This window comes from Choristoneura fumiferana, chromosome 13 (assembly GCF_025370935.1).
Source record: "Choristoneura fumiferana chromosome 13, NRCan_CFum_1, whole genome shotgun sequence".
Taxonomy (NCBI): domain Eukaryota; kingdom Metazoa; phylum Arthropoda; class Insecta; order Lepidoptera; family Tortricidae; genus Choristoneura; species Choristoneura fumiferana.
This window is the reverse complement of record NC_133484.1, coordinates 5,656,846-5,677,759: the sequence shown is the minus strand read 5'-3', so window position 1 is coordinate 5,677,759 and position 20,914 is coordinate 5,656,846. Positions and strand designations below refer to the sequence as shown.

Genomic DNA, 20,914 nt, shown 5'->3' with positions numbered 1-20,914 from the left:
TAAGTTATTAACCACGTCATTGATAGTGCTGTTTTACAAGATTGTATTAACCTTGCAATGTTTGAGTATTATTTTTTAAAGTTAAATCTTGCAAGTTAAATTTCACCCACCCAATAATGTTTTTTTTGACAAGTGGAATATCGCTAGATGGCGTTAGGATTGAGAGGTCTGTTTGACGTTACAGTCCTTAGTTTAACCAATCATAAACGTGACACAAATGTCAAAGTTGTCAAACGGATGTCATAATACCAACGACAACTAGCCTGTCACAGAAAGCCTCATTGGATTGTATTTAAATTTGGTGCATAAGGACAGTGCATAAGGATATGTAATTTGAATAACAATGCAAGTGCAGTCAATTGAATTAAAATGTTAAAATTAAATGTTTACCAACAACTTAGTTAATAGACAAAACAACAAAAAAAATCACGAAACAGAATATTAAATGCGAAAAATGTAATCAAAAGATAAACGAAAAGCATCCGCCTTGAGTGCCGGCGACCCTTAACAGTCCCATTTGAATTACAAATGCACTGCTGATGAATTAATCTTTCCAGTGAAAGAAAAATGTATTGGCATATTTCCTATAACACAAAACTACATCGTGATATAATGAAGATGGTATCTTTGTATTTCATTTTAAGCTGTTAGTATTGAGGATTAACTTAAATATATGATCACAAATAGATCGACTAAAATATATATCATAAATGTTATCGGCATTGCCCCGCTCCTGTATCACCATTATCACCAAAGATACGCTAGACCAGGCCGTATATTCTTACATGTGTCATTCCCCATCTCTGTCTTACTTCATTGTATACTATTTAACAGAGTGAGGTGGTAAAACCGATCGTTCCAAGTTACTAACACCGTATAGCCTCAGGTGTCGGTATGATCTGCAGCCTGCAGCCAGGGTACAGCCTCTATTACTAATACGCCGCTCCTGTTGTCATTGATGAAACGATTTGTCACAAGGCGCTAAAGGCCGACAGTCCAAATAGCAATCAAAATAAAAGTTGTGTAATTTAAAAAAATATGATAGTTTTAAATAATGAGGATGGTAAGGTAAGTTTTTTAACTACGCTCAAGGTGATCTTTATCACCACTTCAATTCCTTGTGATTACATTGATCTATCCCTAGACACCGATTCCGTATCAATATTACATTTTGAAATGACCCCAAAACTCGTTACGTTCTCGTTTTCATGTCAGACTTTTTTAAAGATTACCTACGATGTAACACTGCACGGAACATAGGGCTGTCACTGATAATTGATCAGTATTTTTATAACCTTTCTTAGAAGGATTGGTTTTATTCATATAGAGATTTATTATTATACAAACTAAAGGTTACAAAGGCCGCAGTTTGTTTGTTTCTCTGTGAAACATTACGTTTAGAGAAAATAATAACATCAATGAAGCAAATTTCGATGAAGCTCGTCAAAGTTAGTAGAGCAGCAAATTTCTGCACCACCACGATAGATTCGCAAAGTTAGTTTATCTGCACCATTTAAAATTATTTACAGTCTACTATATTTATTTACGAAAACCGAGCAAATACCAGTCCAATAATACACCCAGGTAGGTATTGTAATTACTGAAATAAATAAAATAAAAACATGTAAGTAATGTAATCTTCAAAGGTATTCTATAGACAAAAAATAATATTTTTTGGGCCATTCATCACTAAACAGATGATTTTATTTGGGTTGGTCAAAAAAGTGACATTATACATACCATTCGTAGTGATATAACCAAAACCAACAATTAAAAGAAAAACAAAATAAAAAAACTGCTTCTATTTGTCTTACATAGGAGCAATTTTACTGATCAATTGAATCTGTTTATCCCCACTTTCTTGTAAGTTTCCAAATATCATTTTTAATTCGTCTCCAACCTCAAGATCTCCCATTCCACTTACACCCCTACTTCCAATGTATAGAACAAACGATAACAAATGTCGGCTCGTTAGCCTCGGCTTCGTTCAGCGGAACTTTTGAGGGTAGCTCTTTATCCAAGCTTGGGACAATAGCCGTGATGTAAGCGTTGATGCGATTTTGATATTAACTAGTTAGAGTTATAAGTAGGTAATTCCATAGCGAAAGGAAAAGTTTAGAAGTAAAGAAAAGAATCAACCAGGTTTGATGTTATGTACCTATAGCTTAAGTTTGTACGCGGATTGAAACGCGATGAGTCGCCAGCTATTACATAAACCCCTAAGGGGTTTTCAATAGTGGCTCGTAATTTTCCACTGACTTGTACCACTTGTTTATATAAATAAATAAAAAAAAACATTTATTCGTTACACAACAGTTATTATAAGAACTGAAAAAAATAAATATAAGAACAAATTGTCATAAAATGGTACTAACTCAGCATATTGCTGCTTTATTGCTGTTGATTTTATGAATCTTCACAATTGTCTTATTATACTTAGTACTCAGGTGGCCGAGTTTTGCTCCTACTAAAACTCGAATATCGTTTGTTCACCCTCAAAAACCCCTACATAGCAAATTTAATCGAAATCTTTAGAGACGTTACCAAAATCCTCGAAATAAATAAAATAGATACTTACGAAAATTGCTTCTTTAAAAGTAATAGATTATACATAGTGGCGTTTTATTTTTCATCACTTCGGCCTCGGTAAAAGTTGTTGAAAGGGAAATTCTAAGTCTAAGTATTTTCTATAATATTTAAGACCATAATTGTGTTTGTATAATATAATTTATTGTATGGTGGTAAATAAAAAAATCTTTCATTTCATTTCATTTGATTCAAAGTAAAGTTATTTATTATTACGTGTCTCTCCACTGTGCTAAATCATTGTAGAACGGTACCTAACTATGTTTAAATGAGCAGTCAAATTGATATTAATTCTGCCTCTGGAGTAGGCAGTTTTTTTTTCTTGTAACGGATTTCAGTGCTCACCTTGTCATTCATTTGGCGAAACATGTCAGATACTAGAAGCAAAGCACCACATTTTCCACAACATTGCTCGAAAATGTTGCATCTACATTGTACACGTGCGACGAACGGCCTTATTCACTTCAAGGAAAATCACGTACTAAAACAATTTAATTTCTTCAAGTGTAATCTTTATTCCTGCCGCCTGCTTCCATATTATTCTTTCCTCGGTCTTGGCAGCGGCACAATGTAATAAATTACTAAGGTCTAACGAAGAGCTTTTATATCGACGTGATTTTCTCTTCTCCCCGCATTATATCGTTCTTCTAGTTTTGAATTAATGTTACTGCGACGTTATGCTTGTGAATAGTTTATTGATATTTTGTTATAATCTGTTTTTGTACTTTAGTTGTAGATTTATTTTGTTCGTCTAGCCCTTACTATTTTATTATAATAGCTTTTAAATAACCATGAATAAAAAACACAAGTATAAAGGTACAGTCGAGTGGAATTTTTGTGCTACTAATGTCATGTTGACGTCCCATACATCTACCAAAGATATCATAGAGATATTATTGATTATAAAAAGGTTTCGCCCTGGTACATGATTCAGTTTCCACGAGTGTAGTTTTAATTTTCTTAAAAATTTAACAGAAATGCTTACAATAAAATATTTAATTTTATTCAATGTCAAAAAACAAATTTGACAAAATCATTGATGCGTCTTGCGCTTCTAGAATTAAATTTTGCTATTGATCGATTATAAAATTAAACCTAACTTCTTAACTACTATCAAAATGATCAAGCATGCTGTTGATTCCATAAACATTTCCATTTTATGAGATAACTTAATTACCGCTGTATTTTATATTGGAAACTGTCGCCGCAGGTTTTGGGTCCAAGCCAAGGTTGGGCCGAGTTAACCTAATGACTTAATTAAGACCAGAGCTGTCGACGGCACGGTTTTATAGTCATGCAAGTTTCTGTAAATTGAAATTCGATTATGGTTGGTGCGAAAACTACACTTATTTTTGACCCTCGGAGTAGGCTTGAAATCTTATTGCTCGAATGTTTATTTTTTAAATAAAAATTACAGCATTACAGTATTTAATAAAAGCAATGCGCTGTAAAATTAGATTAAAGATAGGTATACAAAAACGGTATCCTCCTAAGTCCTACCTTTTTTTAACAGACGTAGTACTTAAGATCTAGACGTGGTTCACAGCTTTGTTATTTTGGATAATTATTTCTAAATTTTTATTAACTTTCTTATTTCAGCAATTTTGCGTAATCTAGTGTAATCTATATCTGTGGTTCTATGTATAATATTGCAAATGCAATAAAATTTCACAATGTTATTCTTATTCCCAGGTAGAGGCGATGAGCACGGAGAAGCGGGTTCGAGTCCGCGTTAAGCTGTATGACGACAAAACCGACATCTACAGCCAAGACATTGACATGTCTACAGGAGAGGGAGGATTTATTGTACCCACTGTCATGGCCGATGCACCTTATGTGAACTTACAGGTGAGCAAAGAAGATACTAAAATTTGACAAGAGGATAAATAGGGGGACCTTTTAATTATGTCTACCGTGTGTTTTAGACACAAAGCGTATTAACAGATGTTTGGATCAGTTTTACCATGTTTTACTAAAAATCCATGATAAAAAATTCATTTCCATATAGAAACATCTCAGGGACAGTCACAATTCATCATCATCATCATCATCTTAGGACGTCCACTGTTGGACATAACAGAGTTGCTTCGGTTGGACTGCATCCACCGTAAACCTGCGGCTTTAACCAGGTCATCCGTCCATCTTGTTGGTGGACGTCCTACGATCCGCGGCCTCCACTCGAGTTCCGCTCTCCGAGCTATATGGCCCGCCCATTGCCACTTCAACGAGCTGATTCGCTTGGCTATGTCGGTGACTCTTGTTCTTCTACGTATCTCCTCATTTCTGATTCGGTCCCGTAGAGAAACCCCAAGCATAGCTCTCTCCATAGCTCGCTGAGCAACTCTGAGCCTATTTATAAGGCCTAAAGTAAAGCACCACGTCTCGGATCTATATGTCATCACTGGCAACACACATTGGTTAAAGACTTTCGTCTTAAGGCACTGAGGAATTTTGGACGAAGAGACATTGCGGGGTTTCCCAAACGCTGCCCATCCGAGTTGGATTCGACGATTGACCTCCTTCTCGAAGTCACAATTAAAAAACCTCAAATGCTACGCAAGAGTGTCCAGTCAAACCTACGTAAATATTCACCCATTAACTGATTGACTACCTCAAACTTAAAAAGTTTACGAAATATCAACTACTTAAAAGCAACAATTCAAAATTGATTGGCATCGGTAACAGAAAGCTTTTAAAACTATTTTAGTGTACAAATAAAACGTTCAAACAAAAACTAATAGACGAACAAACTTTTGGACCTAGAAAGCTCTGTTATTTAGCATAGAGATGTCAAGGAGATGGTCCTTCATGATGTGGATAAGAAATAAATACGGACTATACAACATTCCCACGGGATACGGAGTTCTGCTAGTATTGAAATAAAATGTAAATATTTCTACAGAGAGAAGTTTCTAATGATCCATTGGAGATAAGAAACATTAAGTAACTACCATCACAAAGCAGATGAAACAATTTTATTTGAACAAAGTTTGACGATAATGCGTTAAGAAGTTTGAGGCCATTCCCTTAAAGTCATTTGTAAAACAAAACGTACGTAACGCAGAATTTAATTTACCTACCTCAGATTCACGCCGACCACTGGATAAAAATAGGTAATGTTAACAATAATTTGCCACAGTAGCTTGTAAATAAGTTAAAAATATACAATACAATTTTCTTTCATACAATTTTACTTTATAAAAACTACGTTTGCACAATTTATCGTACCGTCACATCAGATTGAAAATGACTTTATTATTGTACTTAACAAAATTGTGTGCCTTCGGTTGCCGAAACCTGTTTACTATTTCTGTTTTATGGACGGGATCCAAGTTTGGCTTTCAACTTGGCACATACCTTCACATAACACAATATCTTGTACGACGGCCAAATAGGAAACTAGAAAGTAAATGTAACTTTATGTCGTGCCCCGGTCGTTACTTTTAGCCATAGGCAATATAGACCTTATCTTATTCTTTACTTCTTTTTCTGATGAATATTGAATCAGTATTCCAACAATTATTGGCTTTGATCGTTAATTTTGAAATCGTATTAGAAATTCTGGCAACATTTACGTAAAGCTACTGTACAAAAAGTACGCTTCTATATACGTCATGTTTTAGACAAAGCCTCCATAAATGCGAGTATAAAGTGCGTTAAAATAACAAACGAATGGCATGCTAATCTAAAACAGCGCTGCGTTCACATTATAAGAGCCATTACTGTTTGTTCTCATTTTGTAAGGGCATAAGGGTTGAACGTTTGTGAGATTTAGCACTTTTTGCTCTCATTCTTCAGAAAACGTACGTTCCTGTTTTGTTTGCGGTATAATATGTAGATTTGACCCTTTATCCTGCAGCGAGGTTCGTGCGGCTTATCAACGGCGTGGTAAACACTTAAGCCGACCACAACCATTCTTTCCCATCCAAAACTAACGCATTTAACACAACCCTCAGCCCAACAATATGTCAACAGCGCACATCTAAATACGGATCAGCCGTCCAAATAGGCCGTTCGCGCCTCAAACCTAATTTAGTTTAATCGGCTCATTAATTGGCCCTCTAGAAACTTGTGAACTTCAATACCCCCGGGATACTCGGGACATGGAATACAAATGGGCAGATTTCGAGCCTGCTTCGGCATGGGTTCTTGTGTTAATCCGGACCAAAGATTCGGGCGGCCGATGATAAGATTTGCCTTTATTAAGTAAAGGGGAAATGCACGGTAGAAGATAGGTACTAAATGAATCGTTTGGACTCTGAATTAACTACTAAGAACCAACGGGTACTATCTTCTCCATTTTTAAAGATTTAGTTTCCTGGAGGCATTTCTTATAGTTTAAATAATAGTATCAGCAGCCTTCTTATTAAGTAAAGATACAGTTCATGCTTTGTTTATCACCATTGTTTTTTACCATTACGTACCACAAGTACGACGAATTTCGATTAATTTCGTCTGTGGATGAACTATATTGATGTACATATTCAAGAAATTGATATCAACGTCCCTTCTTAATTGAATGAATGTCATTACGTATTGTAGCTTCTTGAATCAAAAGCGAAACAGTAGACGTTATTATATTTAATTGATTTACTTGAATAATAATTTCAACGATCTCATCCTACAGTACTCCAGTAATAGAATAACAAATCAGGCCTATATATTTTAATATGCGCTATGCTAACATCGTAGAAAAGCAATTACATTGAGTTGAGAGTGGTTATGACGTCATCATGCAAATACATCACGACGGTTGAACGGGATTGGCAATCCAGCTAAAGTGCTTTTAGGCCCTGATAACTATCTTATGAATTATTACACGAGCTCACGTGATAATCCTACACACATCTTGCGAGATAAGTAAACATTTTATATTATTGTGGATTAATGATATCCAACCAAGTAATTTAGTTAAGATTACATACAGTAACCATTGTGTACTACCCTTAAATGAAACTATCAGTTTGAGAATAATTAGAGAGATATTATAATACAATTTCCAAGAGTAACATTTCTCTTGAATACAAACACAAATGCCCGAATTGATAAGTTTTTAGAACGCTGAAAACTTAAACATAATAAATTTCTTACTGTAGTTTCTCATTATTGTTTTTGAAAATACATACATATTTACGTCTTGAGATGCATAAAGTGCAGATAGGCATGTCACCTAATAGTCAAAATACCACAAACGGGACTTATCACGCTATTATTGCACAAGTAATATTTACCTCGACGTTTCGGCAACGTTACAGTTGCCGTGGTCACGAGTAGACTGAAGTGTGGGGTGTCAAGTCTGCCTAGCAGCGCGAGTTCTTCGAACTACCCTTGCCTAGACTGAAGTGTGGGGTGGCAGACTTGACACCCCACACTTTAGTCTACTTGTGACCACGGCAACTGTAACGTTGCCGAAACGTCGAGGTAAATATTACTTGTGCAATAATACTGTGATAAGTCCCGTTTGTGGTATTTTGACTATGAGTGAGAATCACGAAAGTTTAAAACGTTATATGTCACCTAATATTTAAAAATAGCTAGAAATAAAAAGGACAAAAAATAACAAAGAATTTAAAAAACAATAATTGTAATAGCTTAGTAACCGCACTAACATTGTGTCCCATATCCGGTGGTAATGGCTTTACTCGTCTCAAATTAGGCGGGTTATTGCTGACCGAACACGAGCATGTGACAGGTTTTAGTCGGGATTCAATTATAGTTTAGTTTAAAGGGATTAGCTACAATAATTCGATAAATGACTTTAACTTCATACGCGAGTTAAGCGCGCGGAAACGTGTCACTAATGGATTGTAATTGGATTATGAGTTATTGAGTGATTCAGTAGGTTTCGGTGAGCGGAGCCGGATCTGTTTGGTCATCCGGTTTCCGCAATCGTTAGCCCTCCTGCCTCGTGATATAATTAGTGACCTGCTATATTTAAGGCTGTATATTGTTAAGCTTATGAATTTTAAACTTGTATATTTTTACTTTAATTTCTAGTCACAGGCTTGTGACGTCGAAGTTCCCAAGACGATCCCATAGATATTATGGGAATGGAAGCAATACCATGTCCTCGGTACCGCTCTGCTTTCAGAGCATGACATGAGTGCGTGTGAGCTAACTTTGGGGGCGGCAGACGTGAGCTTGCCTTCGGAATCCAAAAGCTTAATGGTTACTTGACCTGAAATGTATACTTCAGTTTTTTTTTAAAGTTATGATGGTGGAAGCATTCTACACTTCCACTGAACGTAGATATAGTTAGTGTTTAGTTTTGTAACTAAGGGACCCCATACATCCCTGTATTATTATTATTATTATTATTATTTTGTATTTTTTTCTTTAATTGTATACTGTAGTTTTTAAGTATTTTATTTATAATTATTTTATTTAAAAAAAAATGACTTTCTGCCAAGTTTCTTGCGGCGCATTCTTCTTGGCAATGATGGTCTTTCCGAAAGCGCTGGTAGTTTAAAAAATTACGTGTAAAAGTGCCAATTGCGGCCTATTTACTAAATAAATGATTTTAATTTGAATTTGACAGGGCCTTTCAAATGGATTACAAAGATATTTGCTATTTTTTTCTTTGCTATCGTGCATTATTTGTAGACTTATTGCCATTCATCTCAGTGGCAAATAATTTGTTAAAATTGACATAAATGACAAATAACATGTCTATGAATAACTTGACTGGGTATTATTCGATCGTTTTAATCGTCTTATTTACGCGGTGATATGTTTTTATGAATGGGCTGTAGAATTTGATGAAATTTTTGGTTACTTTTTAACACAAACTTCTACTTCTACTAGATAACCGGAAACTGTAACAGAGTCTTCTAGCATGTCAACAAAAATGTCCTCATGTTAATCATAGGGAATAACCAGACTACTCATAAAAGACCAGTTTCAAAATTAATTCTTTTTTTTTAACTAATGGAGCATTCTCTATGAAATTTGACATTATAACACGTTTCTCGCGAGCATGACGGAATACATTTTATCCTGCGGGAAATCTCATTCCAGGCGAGAGGAGCTACGGAAAAAGCGCAACATAATTTACTATTTAACATTTATTTTCTCTTATATTCCTTTTATCTTCACCGCGTTCCGTTCGTTCCCATCAAATCTGTCTACTTTATAAAACAGTGCCCCAAGATTAATGTTCCATTTTATCGGTTAAATTCTCGTCTGAGATTTTTCGTCCCATACTTAATTCGGCCAGATAAATTATGCTAAGATAGAGACAAATAATCCACCACTCCATTAAATCTTTAAAAAGCGAATGCTTTTAAGAAATTAGCTAACTAATCTTTGTCTTGAGTTAAAAGGGGATTATGTCGGAGAAAAATGCTCGGCCCTTTTGTCCTACTTCCCTCACATTGTTTTGCAATAATTAGCTCAAGAACAAGGTTATCTATTTTTAGAATTTTAGCAGTTTTCCAACACTGTATCCGTAGATTTAAATGTTTTGTAATTTTTACATACCTATCAAAAATATATTGACTATGATTTTAATAAAGAATTTTTTTAACAAAAAAGTAAAACTGACTCCAAAAAAATAACAAAAATGGAACCGACTACAAAACTCTTGAAAATATTTTTCTAAGTAGGTACCTACTAGCTCGAAGTCGGTGCCTCAGCACGAGCCAGCAGGAGTGGAACAATATAGTCTTCTATCTCACCTACATACTATGGGTTTCAATCACTCCTGCTGGGTTGTGCTGAGTCACCGAGTTCGAGCTAGTAGTTACCTACCTAGAAAAATATTTTCAAGAGTTTTGTAGTCGGTTCCATTTTTGTTATTTTTTTGGAGTCGGTTTTACATTTTTGTTAAAAAATTGATTTATTTCTCACTTTTTAGTTTTTTTTTAGCCAAAGTACATCTCACAACGATTCCATTAAGCCCAACAAGTTACGTTGTTTTATAACAGAGTTCCTACCTTCAGCATTAGATCAAGTCGAAAGAATCATTAACTTAAAGCTTCTTCTTAGTCGCTTATCTTGGTTTAGTAATCATGATCGTTTATAGACGCGCGAGCATTACTTAGCTTTGACGAGTTCCATTGGCCATCTACGGTCTTCTTCATCAGGTCCAGTTTACCAAGTGATACTTTCTGAATGTAAATGCTTGTCTTAATGCTAAAAATGTCAAAATCGCCATAGGTGTGCCTATAAATTTTGAGGTTTGCCCTCGATTTATCTAGGATCCCATCATCAGATCTTAACTTAGTGACAATGGGACAACCTCAGAAAAATTTTTTTGAAAATCGGTCCACAATTGACTGAGTAATCGGTGAACATACATAAAAAAATACAAACATTGGAACATAGAACCTCCTCCTTTTTTAGAAGTCGGTTAAAAATAAAAACTATTTTGAAAAATCTTTTTTCATTGTGCATTATTAGATGAGTACATTATTTCCACCAACGAAATGAATGGATGACCTCGTTAAAGCCGCGGGTCACGGTGGATGCAGGCCCCTTCCAACCGAAGCAACTGAGGGTACACGGGGGAGACTTATGTCCAACAGTGGACGTCCTATGGCTGATTTGATGATGATGATGATGATGACGATGATGACATTATCTCATTTACAGCCAGGCTGTATATTTACGGCCCAATTCTGAATACAGGCCAGTGCCCGCACCGTGCGCATTATAACCAGCACTGAAATCCTTCGCTTAATATAGTTCTCACAAATTCCAGGCAGCGAAATTCCTTGAAATTATTAAACAGACTGCTGTTTGATACAACCAAGCAGGCTCCGTAATAGACTTACTCCATCAAGCTTTATCATTAGTGCTAAACTACCTTCCAAAGCTTAATCCTTGGGCTAATAACGCTAAGTTTTGCTATCAGCCTGTTCTAATGTAATCGCGATTGCTTTTATCTGATGTTTCTCTAGAGTAATTTAGCTCACTTTGGACGTCGCTTGACTTTTGGCCGTCGATCTTTGTAATTTCACTGTTGCATCTGCTGCCGTTTTCGCAACACCTGCATAATTTCTGTCATGTTAAATGTATTGTTATTTTTTTAATGTGGCAATAAATGACTTTATTATTATTATAGTCCGTTGCTCCGTTTCGATGTGAAAGACGGACAAACATACAAACACAGACACTATCGCATTTATAATATTAGTATTGATTTACCTGCCCTCTGTCAGTTAGAGTTATTGCTCGTACTATTAGCGATACTTGGCTAAATCAATGATGGTTGTCATCAAATAAATTATTTCTATTCTATTCTATTCATCAGTGTTAATATACCTCTCAGTAGGTACTTACATAATTATAAAGTTAAAAATGTCATGAAACAAAAAACGCATTCTTTTGATACGGTGTCACAAAAGTCTCCAAAGGAAAGTTAGATTTGCACTACAAATAAAAAAAAACTGCTTACAGCTTGGCACCTGTCGACGATAAAAAACATAGACCTGGTACTAAAATCAAATCGAAACTTCCAAAACGAGCTCCCTCTTATTTTGCCTAAAGTATGACTTATTTATTCAAGTACTATTACATGAAAACTATCGTTGGAGGGACCATGTTACTCGTGTTAGTTTAGAGATCTCCGCAGGCAAGTTCGGCGTAGTCAGCATCTAGACTAATTTCATTAATCTCATCATTGATTAGATTTGCCGAGCCAACGTAGCCGTGTTGGCTTTGCGCTAAACTTTCCGCTCACTTTAAGTGGCTAATCAATAAAACGCAAGCGAAATATAATATGTACTTTACGGACCTATTTACATGCTAGTCATGCATGGTTAATGTGAAGCTCCATAGAATAAAACATATTGAATACGAACTACGATAAGAGTTTCGGTGAATTCAAAATTTTCGGTCTTTTTATATTTCCATTGTAGTGTCTGTCTACTCTTGTTTCTGATGTCCTTTCAATAGTTCAAAGGTTAACTAGATGAGATCTCTTTCAGGGATCCCTTTGAAGGGAAGGGGGAAGGGGTTTGCCTTTGTATATCTCTTACTCTTGTTAACTGTTTTTTTTCATATGTTTTATGTACAATAAAGAGTTATACAGTACGATACAATAAGAATGTCATGCCGAATTTAATATGTAACTTGTGCAGTTACTGTTGAACACTTTTGGTATTATGTAAAATACTTACTACTCGTACAAGTATTACAATAACCTAACCAACAAAAAGTTGGAAAACGCCCGACTTTGTCAATTCAAAGTTCAATATATTAAAAACGGCAATATATTAAGTTATGATGCCAAAGATAATCACACAGACACATAAACACGTCAAACTTATAATACTCCTCTTTATGCTATAATAATAATTGTCGGGGGGAGATAGTTTAAATTTTTATGGCGACGTTTTAAATGCTGACAGGACTGCAATCGAATATGAAAAACTTCATGTTATTTCGGTCCAAACTGACTTAATCCGATACTGAAAATTAAATGTTTATCTATGCATCGCAATCTCCAGGCTGAACGGCCAAATCTGCAGTTTGCAGTCCCAACACTAATTCAATTAATCTTCATATACCTACGTGGACTTTGCTGAGTCTGCTTCCCAGCGTCGGATTACATCTTCTGCTAACGAATTAGTCACTGCTTTGTTCTGAATCAACGAGTTTCAGTTTAGCTAATCCTAAGATCGTCGGTTCAATAGAGAAGGACAGTCAAATGTCGAGACTTAGTTTAGTTAAGTAGGTAATTTGAAGTAAAACGAAATGTTATTTTCCAAAGCATGTAAATCTAAAATTTAAAGAAGGTCAATTCCAGTTAGAAACTCGTGTGGCGGGAAATCTAATTGATGCCTTGGTTCGTCTAGTTTTATTTTTACTACGCTAACAATTCTTTATTTGAATGTGAATAAAATTGAACTAACGATACTTTGGTCCTTTTAGAGTTTTGTAGTCCTACATACAAGGAACTCGAAATTTCGTCAGTTTAACAAATTTAAGCGGGAAACTATTACAGCTTAAACCTACGTTTAACAAGTTAACGAGTAATAGTCGATCAATAAATAGTTCATAATTGAACATTTGTCACCGTGTTAGTACAAAATCCTACACGCGTGGCCCTTGACGTACTTGGCCGATTTTTCACACAGTGACTTGTAAAATACAGACATTAACAACTTTTAAATAACTCTTACTTTACTAAATACGTTTATTTTCAAATGATGGAATTTACATTTATGTATCTACGTAGAGCATAAATACTTGCAGAACAGTGTTCTGAACTACTAGAACGTTTAGCAAAACTTGTGTAATGTTTACGCAAGTTAGGCAAGGCACCGTAAAGTACGTTCTGAAAATGTTTGTTTAGTCTAGCGCTTTAGGCTCCCCGTTTGGCGTAAGAAATATCTTAGTTTCTCTATTAAATCTGGTACAGTAACCTTTTAAAGGCAACAATGTCGTATAATCAATTATGAAGCACAAAATTAAATAAACATATTAGCGTATATTTAATTTTCTCTGTTTTTTTGTGTCAAATATTGGAAGTATAATTTAATCACTTTCAGTGGTCGGCCTGGTTTGAGATTTTGTGATTTTTGTGTAGAAATATTATGTAGGTTAGATGACATTGAAAGTACTTGCAGTCAACAAAAAGCACAGCGATAATGTTAGCGATTCTCTTCAAGATCTCGTAAATGGTTGGTACAAAAAATGCACAATAAACTTGTTCTCTTGTTTTTCGTCGAACATTTGGCAACTTAAATAAATATTGAGTACACAGAAGTTAAACTTTGACGTGGGTTGCGTATCAATCACCCGTGGGTGCCGATCAGCACAATACTTACTTTTTTCCTGTGTCATCAATCTCCCCATATTTATATTGATTTCTTTGTGATACGAGTACATTCGAAATTGGTTAAAAAAATAATAAACCCGTTGTCTTGATAGCTTAAACAAGTACCTAAGTCATTGTTGAGTTTGATAATGTTGACAATTTGATCATCCACCAAAAATGCATAATGTAAGTAAAGATAAAGTATACTTAATGTCTTGTTATCCAGAAAAGTCGGGTCTCAATCAGAACATATATGGATTTTTTTGACATTCATATGTGCTTGATGTAGCTTAAATTGAATAAAGATATTTTGACTTTGACTTTAACTTTGAACACGATGTCATCCGAAGTGTCAATCAATTGTTGTATAATAAAGTAAATAAGTGACATTCTCATATCCATTAATACAGAACTTTATTATTTTGTCAAGTTGAAAAATGTACGGCTGTAGACAATACGATTACTTATCTTGGAGTTAGCACTTGACAGATGGGCGTGCCTTCAGTCAATTTTCAACTTTGAGCGTCATACAAATAAAATAGTTTTTACATAATCCGTAAACGTGGGTAGCGGTATACTAAAAATGGCTTTATTTGTATGACGTCAAAGTTGTATTGTACGTATCGTTTACAAAACAATAACTCTTTATTGTACACCAAAACATAGCAAGCACTACTTACATTTTACTTAGCATTACTTAGCATTTTTTATATTATTTTTTTACTTTGCATTTTTTCACGCAATGTATTTAAATACCTTCGTAGGTATAATTTTAATTTTTCCCGTCACATTGCTCGCAGGACTGATGGCTGATGGGTCAGTAGGTTCTCGAATGGCGCCCGCGGGCGCGGCCGGAAGACGAGCTGTCGGTAGGCCTCCAACAAGATGGAGCGACGACCTGGTTAAGATCGCGGGATCGCGGTTAATGCGGAAAGCGCAAGACCGGTCTGAGTGGAGAGACTTGGGGGAGGCCTATGTCCAGCAGTGGACGTCTTTCGGCTGATATGATGATGATGATGATGATGATCACCCTAAGATGCAAAAAGCGTCGAGTCCTTACACTAACAAAGCAAAGAAAGCAACAACTTGTGTAGTAAGCGGCAACGAACTTAGCACAACTTGTTATAAATTTAATGAAGTTTTCGTTCCGTGTGGTAAGCGTACAAAGACACCTGCGCTTGACTTACTTAATTTCAACATGTAAAAGCAATTAATTACAGCTGGAAATAGCTCGTTGTTAACGCTTTTGCAGCGCTATGTGAGACCGTGTTAGCCTCATGCGGGTGTTGGGAGACTGAGATTTATAGAAGTCTGGAAATTGCTAAGTTAGACGCTATCTTGCAAGCACGGTGCTTAATACAGATTCTGACTTTGCCAATTTTCCATTTATTTATAGTGATTGTAAAGTTTCAGTGCTCAGAGCGGTTGAAATGCAAGGAGTAGAGTAATATGCAGCATCGAATTTCAAGATTTGCACATATAAAAGTATTTTACATAGTAGCTTTTACAATGTTAATTTATTTACTTTCCAAGTTTTCAAATAAAACCTTCGGGATCTAGGTAGCTTTTATTTTCTTCAACTGTTTTCAAAACAGTTTAACATTATGCCAAAAACAGATTAATTTTAGACGCCCGATCATTTTACAAAATATTGTTGTTTTTATCATAAATAATAATGTTTTATTCAACAGAATACACGCCTTTTTACTTTATCTACGTATTAAAAACACGTGTGTGGTAGGTAATTTATATTCACCCAATCGTGAAATAGAAATTGAGTTGTTTTTTGTCTGGCTCGCTTGCCAACTACCCGCCGACTTATTCACGTTGGAACGTAAGTTAAAAACTTTTATATGAGAGGTCACAATAAAACACTGTTATTATAGTTTTACGAGGGGAATCTGCGTTTTATACCATCCTGTAGCGGATGCGACAAATGCAATGCAACAGAATGTGAGCGTTGAAATTGTTTATGGATTTATTTGCAATAGCTTTTACGACATGTGGAATACATACCTAAATAACATTTTTGATAACCTCTATTACACTTACATCCATTCTCACCACAAACAGCTCTGTCAGCAACTGTGCATAACTCTAGCATTTCATCCATAATTTCCTTCAAATTTCATCATATAATTAGCTCTCAACAATAAATAAATAAATTCTATCCTATTCTATTCTCAGCTAGGTTAATCACGATAACTTCTGTAGCCTCTGCCTACTTAATTAATATCTGCATTAACTGTTAAACATTAAAAACATCCAGTCTTGTGCTGTTCTGCTCATATTTTCCGTATTGATAAAATATCTTAACTGAAAAGGGAAACCCAACAGCTAACAAAACTTGTTCAGTAGGTACTTAAATAAAATATCGGTTTCTTCACCAAGTTATGATAATTTTATTTTTTTGCGCAAAAGTTTCATAAGAAGGGCGTAACATGAATACTTCAAATGAATTTTGTAAATTTTGATCAATCTCATTAAATCTGACGACACTTTGCAAACCAAGTTTGCAAAGTTTGTTCGGCTGTATTTTTGATGAATTCAATACTGCTACTTGTAGATGCCGTATGCAGTTAGTTTCAACTGTTGTAAATTATGCATGGGATTTTTTATTTGAATCTTTATTGCACTAAGACCACAAAAGCAAAGTACCACATTTTGAATTCATTAACATTTCCTGATTTTATGTAAAAAATAATTTGTACAAGTTTTCAGGAGACAAATTTATTTATAAGTTTTATTTTCTTACAATGTACGAGTAGGTATGGAAAAGCTAATACTTTCAATATTTTAATAAAATTATTTTCAATCTGTTTACTCGTATCTTTGTACACAGCCAAACCGCATTGCTAACAAAATCGATAATACATATATGAATTCCAAAGGTAAGCCTTGAAATAAATGAAGCGTAACGATTAACAACTTTTCCCTGCCACCATAGGTTTAGGAAACAGGTTTATAATGCCATTGGAAACAAATGAACTGTAAGTTATCGTGTCTACGTGGGGGGGCGACAAGTTTTTTTTTTGTAAATATATCCGGCCAGAGGGGCTACTACGAAATTCGAAAATCGAAGTTCGTATCGTACCGTCCCTCTCGATCTCGTAAATAATATACCTAAGCATCAGTAGGACGGCAAAAAACGATGTTCGAATTTTGCGCTTCGTTTTGCGTTTATTTTGTGGTTGTGGTTGGTTGAGTAGGTCCAGTCTCGCCAACGTTGAAAAAAATACTTCAGAATGGCTTGTAAAAGCATTAAATCCTATTTTTGGTAATGATTTTGTGCATCTATTTTCTTTTCTAAATTTTAGAATCTGCAATTAAGTAGGCAATACACACAACCATCACGCCTGTATGCCCAAATGGGGTAGGCAGAGCACACGAAACGTTACAGCTTCGGAGCCACTTTTAGCAATTTTAGGTTTTAAGTTTGATAAAACGGTACAATAGTGACAGGCAATAATTAAGGCAATAAGGCAAATAAGTTGTAGCGGTAAGGTTATTTTTCTTAATGGCCAATACCCATGCATCATCAGAAAAGTAACGAACGACTGATTAAAATGTATCGTTCAATTTACTTAGTTAGGCAATGCATGATTGGGCCGTAATAATAGACTCGTAAAAGTTCATCATTCCTTTTAGTTCGGGATTTTGTCAAAACTCGTCTGCGCGGACGTAGATATATTTGCCGATGTTATGTTTGTAATCAACCTGAAGTGTACCGCACTCTCACTATATTTGTCGTACTGTCTAAATGGGAATTTAAATGCTAGAATATGGAATATGGAAGCAACATAACATAAACATTGAGTTAAACTAACAACTAAACATTTTTCACTTCATTTATCTTGAAGTTACACAGGCGAAATGGAAAGGGCGTGGGTATGGAAATGTTTGTTTTTCTTTTTATGTAATGTAGAATTTCCAAGGTTTGATAATTTCGTTTTCGGTTTTCTATTTCCTTTTAGTTTTAACCTAAAAGCAAAAAAAAAAAAACTTGCTGAAATACCTTAAATTATTAAATAAGTTGTTAAGAACCAGTTTCTTAGTAAAATAAAAGCTCGTAAGAATACAATAACTAACGAAATCGTCATCATTTTTATGTTGCTGTTACAGATTTGTGACTTTAATAATCGGTTAGTGGGGATCACATTTTTCTTCATTTAGTAACTATATTCACGGAGTGTAAATAATCAACAGTTAGTTCCCTTGTTTCTTAAAGTCTAGTTTAGACCTGTAGTAAAAATTGTGCAAGTTGCATTACATTTCGAAGCCGTCAAACGAACGAGTAAGTACAGTCGCCAGCCATCAGATATTTCGGAGCGGCCAAGGTGGTCAAAAATATCGGAACATGCACTCTATTATTAAGATATTAGAGTTTATGTTTCGATATTTTTGATCACCTTGGTCGCTCCGAAATGTCTAATGGCTAAGGTTTTAATCGAGCGCCGCCATGTAATGCAACTTGCACGATTTTTCTTGCAGTTGTAAACTGGGCTTTAGTAGAAATATTATTTCCCAAATTATTAATAAGCCTATGACTAAAAAAACTAACCATGAAACCAATTTAGCATATTACAAAAAGGCTTAGGACCTACGCTAGCTGGCACGGGTGCACGGGTCGGTAACTCAGATTAATTCCGTCGCACGCGACGCGTGCGCAGTTAGCGCTGCTCATACTATTTTTCAATAGGCGTCCACCCACTCCATGCAAACCGCGTCAACTAGCGTAGGCCCTTATGTATTTAAGTTAATAAATGCGAAAACTATAGATACTAACTTGTCAAATATGCAGCATTTTTCCACTTCCTCCTCTGTCAGGTCGGCAAACTGTGTCAGTTCTGCTTTGTACGTGCTATAAGGATCGTTGTTAATTTCATTTATTTTTTTTAAAACGTTAACAAACAAGCGATACCTATACTTTTTGTCAGCATCAGAGCAATACCGCTTTCCATGGTCTTGTCTGAATTTACGAAATAGGTGTTGAGCTTTCTCAATGTCAAAAGTTGGATTTTTTGCTCCCGTTTTGTACGTACATTCTATATTTACGTAAAATAACGTCAACGTCGCTATAACGAAGAGTATCTTCATGGTATAGGTTTAGAAATGAGTATGGAGCTGGTTACGTCTTGATTAAATGTCATAATTCAATCTTCGGAAGATGATTAAGTAATCATTCGAAATCCGCTATGCTTAGGGAACCGTCATCTTTTATATTATCAGTAATTGTTGTTGCGTCAATCAAGTAAATTTATTGCTGCTGATACGTGAAACTATCAGAAGTAATGTAATAAGTACATTCTCTCTCTGTTTAATGGTTCCCGCATAACTGAAGATCTTGGTCATCAACGGGTGATTTGGTCTACACTTGGAATGCATTAAGGTTAAGATGATTTAATCATCTTAAGAAGTTAAGGACTCAGCCTGGACATGGCTTTTTCTACCCTACCTACCTAGTCTGGACATGGGTTTTTAATTTTAAAATTTTTAATGGTTCCAGAAACTCTAATGATAGCAATTTGGTTTGTATTGTGTATTTGCGTGCGTACGTATGCGTGCGTTCGTATGTAGAGTTCTTGAGTGGAGACCGCGTCTTGGCACACATAGTTTAGGACGCCCTCCGGCCAGGTGCATGGAGTGCAGTGCCGAATTAGCCCATAAGCAAAATTAAGCAATTCCTTAGGTCATTACGTCTTGGGGGGCACCATAAACAGCACCAAAAAAAATTTGCTAACACATAATAGGCTGGTTACGGCTACTCATGGATGGGAGGGGGGGTCCCAAAGGCGTGGATTGCTGCCCTGGTGGAGTGATGATCTTGCGAAAGGCTGCTGGTAGAAGCTGGATGCGTTTAGCCGAGGACAGAGGGCGCAACGGCGCTCATTGGGGGAGAGGCCTATGTCCAGCAGTGGACTGCTATAATACTTTATCATAGTTTCATTATATCACAGGTCATACTTATAATAAGCACATACACAAGTAATATAATTATGTACCTATGTAAAATGTCATTCAGTACCGAGATTTATGTTATGGCATCTGTGTAAAAAGTTTCACTTCTCGCTGGGCTGGGTAGCATGAATATTTTAAGGAAAATTTGTGAATTCGGATCAATCTCATCATACTTGATGACACTTTGCGAACTCGCCAACATTTCTTGTAATATTTTTTGTGGAAGATGGAAAATATATCTGGGTGTAAAAAAAGATATCCGCCGCCAACAGCATCTCTAATAAAAAACAAGCCATATTTTTTTTCCCATACCTTTTCAAAACATAAAAACTCAAACAGAGCTAAGTGCGCGAGTCTAGTTCTGATAACTAAAAAAAAACCTAAACCCTTCTTTTTTATATTTTGGCGCACGGCTCGAGTCAAACAGTTTTCTTTTGAAGTAGGTTTCCGCTAAATTAAGCAAGGGACGTTCAATAATAATGCGTGGTGCAAGTATTTAGGGGTAGCGTTAGATGTTGCATTGATTTCTTATAAGAATAAAGTTACAGTTGTGTAGCCTCTAAAGTCCTTCAGTAAATTACGTTTATAACTATTTTTTAAACATAG

General features: G+C 35.5%; 1 protein-coding gene across 1 annotated transcript in view; it reads left to right on the top strand.

The window, feature by feature from the left end:
* LOC141433952 (C3 and PZP-like alpha-2-macroglobulin domain-containing protein 8) overlaps positions 1 to 20,914 on the top strand; it is a 227,403-nt gene that overhangs the window by 151,529 nt on the left and 54,960 nt on the right. Inside the window, exon 7 of the mRNA XM_074096103.1 lies at positions 4,279 to 4,434. Within this exon, the coding sequence (XP_073952204.1) occupies positions 4,279 to 4,434 (156 nt within the window). The remainder of the gene's footprint in view (positions 1 to 4,278; positions 4,435 to 20,914) is intronic.